This window comes from Bombina bombina, chromosome 6 (assembly GCF_027579735.1).
Source record: "Bombina bombina isolate aBomBom1 chromosome 6, aBomBom1.pri, whole genome shotgun sequence".
Lineage (NCBI taxonomy): Eukaryota > Metazoa > Chordata > Amphibia > Anura > Bombinatoridae > Bombina > Bombina bombina.
This window is the reverse complement of record NC_069504.1, coordinates 868,180,143-868,186,826: the sequence shown is the minus strand read 5'-3', so window position 1 is coordinate 868,186,826 and position 6,684 is coordinate 868,180,143. Positions and strand designations below refer to the sequence as shown.

At 39.1% G+C, this 6,684-nt stretch overlaps 1 protein-coding gene across 1 annotated transcript in view; it reads left to right on the top strand.

The window, feature by feature from the left end:
- The first annotated feature begins 672 nt into the window (after positions 1-672).
- Positions 673-6,684, top strand: part of LOC128664721 (vitelline membrane outer layer protein 1 homolog) — a 30,737-nt gene continuing 24,725 nt past the window's right edge. Inside the window, exons 1-2 of the mRNA XM_053719529.1 lie at positions 673-843; positions 1,113-1,225. Coding sequence (XP_053575504.1) covers positions 673-843; positions 1,113-1,225 — 284 coding nt within the window. The remainder of the gene's footprint in view (positions 844-1,112; positions 1,226-6,684) is intronic.

Genomic DNA, 6,684 nt, shown 5'->3' with positions numbered 1-6,684 from the left:
AGAATAATACAGTAACTGGCGTCCAGGGGTGGGGGCTACAGAAGTTTTTGGTATATCTCTTCAAGTAACATCCTTTATTTTTCTACCTCCCTTGCTGTTTACTCTCATTATTTTTTATTTTAACTATTAAAATTATAATTTTACAATTTCCAAAAATATTGCTTGCACTGTAAATGACAAAAACGAAAATAAAACACAATTTTCTTTTATATAAACATGGTTTTATATGTATTTTAATTATTTTGTTTGAGATTTTCAAATATAAATGTAAATTACCTATGCTTTAATGAAGTCATGCTGAAAAAGTATTTCAATAAAAAACTTAAGATGTTTTTATCTTAGCACCTGTTGATTTTTGTTGACTTTTATGGGTAACATTGAATAAGCAATGTGACATAAAAAATGGTAGCATACTCAGTAAATAAACAGAAGCTGACTGGTTGATCAAAGTGACCTAGTTAAAACGATTTTTTTTTTATAAATGATTAGTTGGACCAGCATCAGTAATTGTCCTTAAGTTCATAATAACCTTTCATTTAGTTAACACAGAATGTAATGGACAATGTGGGATTATTTCCAGAGAAATAAAAAAACAAATCACGTTTTCCCTGAAGAAAGAATTTATAAAGAACGTAGTGACAGAAATTTAAGTGCTACAGATTTCTCTGCTCAATGCCTCCAACAATGTTGTTTTTTACATTTCCATGGCTACTTAGCTTTTTTCTCGCAAGTGGAGAAATTGTGGAAAACATCATCAGTGTCAACAATGGAGGAATATGGGGAGTCTGGGGTCCCTTAGAAAAATGTCCTGGGTTACTCAAAGCTATTGGATTCAGCATAAAGGTAAAATGTAGAGTCAACGGCATAACTTAAATCAAAGACTTAGTTTAAAGAGTCTTCTAAATACACAAATATATCTATTAGATCAAAGTGATCATTTTATAATTATATTATATGAAAAACAGAAACATTATTTCAAATGACTGTATATTTAAAATGCTGTTGATATCACTAATTATTGGTGTTATTGTAAAAGATTACAATTTTATTTTTCTGTGCAGCTGATATTTTCTTTTGCTGAGATATTAATTTGTTATCTTATCAAACTATAGGTACAGGAGTACCAGAAATTAGGAGATGATACAGCTTTGAATGGAATCAAACTGTATTGTGGTCAAGAGGGAGACTTTTTAACTACCATTGAGATGATTTCAACTAAAGGAAGGTGAGAATGAGAAGTGTAAACTTTTATACAAACACTTAAATAAGTGATGATTCAATTTGACTTTTTAATGAAATATTTATGATTACATTTTATACATCCCTGTTATCCCTTTTAATCCCTTTTATCCTTTTTAATTATAAAACATATTCAGGTATAAAGCAAAAACATACGCCTAGATTTAGAGTTCTGCGTTAGCCGTCAAAAGCAGCGTTAAGGGGTCCTAACACTGCTTTTGGCCGCCCGCTGGTATTTAGAGTCAGGCAAGAAAGGGTCTAACGCAGAACTCTAAATCTAGGCGTATGTTTTTGAGTTCTGCGTTAGCCGTCAAAAGCAGCGTTAAGGGGTCCTAACACTGCTTTTGGCCGCCCGCTGGTATTTAGAGTCAGGCAGGAAAGGGTCTAATGCTCACTTTCAAGCCGCAACTTTTCCAATACCGCAGATCCCCTTACGCCAATTGCGTATCCTATCTTTTCAATGGGATCTTCCTAACATCGGTATTTAGAGTCTTGGCTGAAGTGAGCGGTACACCCTCTACTGACAAGACTCCTACCGCCCATGGAAAGGCTGTAGTTAAGAGCTTTCTGTGCTAACGCCGGTTTATAAAGCTCTTAACTACAGTGCTCTAAAGTACACTAACACCCATAAACTACCCATGTACCCCTAAACCGAGGTCCCCCCACATCGCTGCCACTATAATAAATATTTTTAACCCCTAATCTGCCGACCGCACATCGCTGCCACCTACATTATCCCTATGAACGCCTAATCTGCTGCCCCTAACATCGCAGACACCTACATAATATTTATTAACCCCTAATCTGCCCCCCCCAACGTCGCTGCTACCTTACCTACACTTATTAACCCCTAATCTGCCGACCGGACCTCGCCGCCACTATAATAAATGTATTAACCCCTAAACCGCCGCACTCCCACCTCGCAAACCCTATAATAAATAGTATTAACCCCTAATCTGCCCCCCCCCAACGTCGCCGCCACCTAACTTCAAGTATTAACCCCTAATCTGCCGACCGGACCTCGCCACTACTCTAATAAATGTATTAACCCCTAAAGCTAAGTCTAACCCTAACCCTAAAACCCCCCTAAATTAAATATAATTTTAATCTAACAAAATAAATTAAATCTTATTAACTAAAGTATTCCTATTTAAAACTAAGTACTGACCTGTAAAATAAACCCTAAACTAGCTACAATATAACGAATAATTATATTGTAGCTATTTTAGGATTTATATTTATTTTACAGGCAACTTTGTATTTATTTTAACTAGGTACAATAGCTACTAAATAGTTATTTACTATTTAATAGCTACCTAGTTAAAATAATTACAAAATGACCTGTAAAATAAATCCTAACCTAAGTTACAATTAAACCTAACACTACACTATCAATAAATTAATTAAATTAATTATCTTCAATTACCTACAATTATATAAACTAAACTAAATTACAAAAACAAACAAACACTAAATTACAAAAAATAAAAAAAGATTACAAGAATATTAGGCTAATTACACCTACTCTAAGCTCCATAATAAAATAAAAAATCCCCGCAAAATAATAAAGGTCCCTACCCTATTCTAAATTAAAAAGTAATCAGCTCTTTTTTTTTTCTCAAAATAAAGCTTTATTGGTAAAAGATTTGACAATGTATACATGCATATGAAAACTATTACGACATAGTATCATTTATGATTATACACATTATTTTTAGCTTATCTTCTCTTTTACATCGTATCTTTGATAGCGTACGTTAAGTGATTGAAGTTGAATCTTTTACTGTACATATAAACATCATTTCTAAGATTTAAACTATAAACTTTGAAAGAAACAGATTTTATCAGGCATTATAGAAAAGGTAATATTTATCAGACCCTTGGCTTTTACTTATTACACTGTCGAGAGTATCTGGATACCTGATATTAGCTCTTCTGCGGATGCAGAAGGAAAAAGTCAACCAGACTGGAAAATTAGTAAAAGAATAGGGAGGAAGTGAGGAGAGTCGAGTGATTAAAGAAGGGGGAGGAGGGAGGAGGGGAGGGAAAAAAAAATATCATCTAACCGTTGCCCGCTGAGTTAAAGTCCACGGCCCTCCCAGGTCAGTAACATCATTTCGTGAGTACGGAGCTTACCAATTCTTAAATAATGATACCTCTCTAACCTCAGTAGCTCTCCCACTTTAGCCTTCCATTCCAACATATTTGGAGTGTTTTGTTTTTTCCAGTATAAGGGGATGAGACCCATTGCAGCATTCAGCATTAACAGGAGAAGTAAGTACTTATCCTCCCCTATAACCTTGGGCAGGTGGTGATATATTAAATAGTTAGGACTTGGGGGGATTATAACCCCAAGTATTCTGCTCATTTCCCCCAGTGTCGCTTCCCAATAAGTTTTTATATATGGTCATGACCACCAGATATGAATAAGGGTACCCTCCTCACTGCATCCTCTCCAGCATCCCCCACTAGTCTGTGGATATATTTTTTTGAGTCTTTGGGGGTGAGATACCATCTGCTTAGTAACTTATAATGTGATTCCTGTATTTTAGCTGAGACAGATGCCTTCCTTGCCCTCTCAAATATCTTTAACCACTCTTTGTCAGTAATTTCTTGTCTCAGGTCTTCCTGCCAGGCCTGTGTGTAAGTTGGGAGGGGGATCTTGTTACCCATGACCAAGATTTTGTAAATCTGTGAAATCAGGTGTGTTGGGGTGTGTGACATGGTACAGAGCATCTCAAAAGGCGTCCTACCTCTGGTCAGGGCAGCCCTAATCTTATGTGTACTAAAGTAATGTCTAGCTTGCGCCTCTTTAAACCACAATGAAAAAAGAGCACCATCCCATTTGATCAGCTCTGGTCTAGCTTTCATCCTGTCCTGGTGAAGGATATTAAGCATTGCTGCGTCCATTAGGTTATATACCTTATTTGGGAAATATGGCCCTGTTTCTACTCTCATATCAGGGTTCTCCCTTATCGGAGTGACGGGGGAGTCAAAGGTGGACAATCCGGTGTCTTTATTAATTAATCTATCCCACCCCAATAATACTTCGTCCAGTAGTGGGTATTTTTTGATTATGATTGGTCTATTAGTAGAAGATATCCACGCCAATGTCCCCGTGTTACCCCTCTGTAAAACTGCATTATCTAGTTGGATCCATGCCTTATGCGGTGAGTTTTGGCACCACTCCACTATTCTTTGGAGTGATATAGCCCTTTGGTAGATCCGCAGATCAGGGATTCCTTATCCTAGGCCTGCAGCCATTCCATATGTATGACTCCATGGCTGACTGGATTTGGTGCAGATAATGCGAGGCCGATGCCAAAGGAATAGTCTGGAGGATGTAGAGGACCCTGGGTAGCACATTCATTTTAACCACCCCCACCCGACCCAACCATGAGATGGTTTTATTCTTCCAATTTGCTAGATCCCGCAGCACCTCATCCCTAATATGCTTATAATTGATCTCTGTTAGATCTTTTATTTTCGTTGTGATTGAGATACCTAGATATTTTAAGGTATGGTGTGCTACTTTTATCGGGCAATCCCGACTAAGGGCCTCAAACTCCCTATGAGGGACAGAGATGCTCAAGATCACAGATTTGGAGGGGTTGAGCAAAAAATTCGACGCACTACCGAATTTTGTGAATTCATCCAGGGCGACCTGTAGAGACTGGCCAGGATCGGTGATCGTTAAGAGTATGTCATCCGTGTACATCGCGAGTTTGTATTCTGAGCCTCCGACAGACAATCCTTTTATTTGTGGATGTGCCCTGATTTTACTGGCCAATACTTCTATTGTAAGGGCAAATAAGAGGGGGGAGAGGGGACAGCCCTGTCGTGTCCCATTTTAATTGGGAAGGTGTTAGACAGGGTTCCATTCACCCTAACTTTCGCGTTCGGCGCGGAGTACAGTGACATGGTTCTATTAATAAATTTGGGCCCAAAACCGAATTTATCCAATGTTTGTTGCATAAATGACCAATCAATCCGGTCAAACACTTTTTCAGCGTCAGTTGATACCAACGCATTGGGATCTTATTATTATGGGCATACGAGATTAACTGTATAACTCTTAGGGTGTTAACCCTAGCCTCACGTCTAGGAATAAATCCCACCTGGTCTGTCGAGATTAGCTGTGGGAGGAATTTGTTAAGACGATTGGCGATGATCCTGGCCAGAATCTTAACGTCCGAATTTAGCAGGGATATAGGACGGTAATTTTCCGGTCTGTCCTCTGCTTTCCCTGGCTTGGGGATCACAGCTATGTGCGCCTCCAACATGGTATGGGGCAAAAGGGGGGTCTCCGTCAAGGCATTGAACATTTTCAGCATCTCTGGGGCCAGAATATCGACAAAGAGTTTACAATACTTAGCTCCATAGCCGTCCGGCCCTGTACTTTTACCTGCAGTAAGGTCCTTTATAGCCTGCTTAATTTCTACTAACGTGATTGGGGACTCAAGGGCCTCAGAGTCCTGTTTTGTTAGTTTGGGCAAGTCTGCATCCAGCAGATATTGTTTTATCCTCTGCACTCTTTCAGACGAAGGGAGAATCATCTCATCCCCCTCCGCCCGTGGTTGAATATTATAGAGGGACTCATAGTTTTCACCAAAAGTTTCTGCTATTGATTTCCCATCCTCCTTGGGAACACCCTCCCGATTCACCATTCAGTGGACGTAATGTTTTGTTCGTTTACGCGAGATTGCTCTGGCCAGCAACCTGCCCACCTTGTCCCCTTGTTCAAAGAAACGCTGTTTCAAAAACAGCGCTTTTTTTATAGTCTACTTGTAGGAACTCAAGCAAGGCTAACCTTGCACAAGCCAAATCTCCCTGAAGTTTCTCATCTGTGGGGTGTAACTTGTGCTCCCGTTCATTGATTTCAACCCTAGACAACAGGGCTTGGGACTGTTTTTTTCTTTGTTTCGTCAGCTTAGCTTTTTGCTTTATCAAGAGACCTCTAATTGTATATTTATGGGCTTCCCAGATAACTGTATCTTGAGATTCAGTATCTGCATGTATACGGAAGTATTCTACTAAAGCCCTTTCGACCTCTAACCTAAAGATCTTATCTTCCAATAATGTGTCGTCCAACTTCCAAATATAAGGAGTGATCGGCACATTAGGCCACAGGATGGTACAACTGATTGGCGCATGGTCGGACCATGTGATATTGTGTATGTTACTACTTGTTGTTATGGTAAGGCCTGCTGAGTCTGTGAGTAAGTAATCTATTCTAGAATACTTCCTGTGTGGGTGGGAATAGAATGTAAAAATTTTTGTGGTAGGGTGGTGTACACGCCAGATATCATGTAATGCTAATTCTCTCAATGAGGAGATCATTCGTTTAAGGTTCCTATGGGGGACACTGGAGAGTCCGTTCGAGGTGTCTAATGCTGGGTTTAATGATGCGTTTAGGTCACCTCCCATGAATAAAATGCCACACTG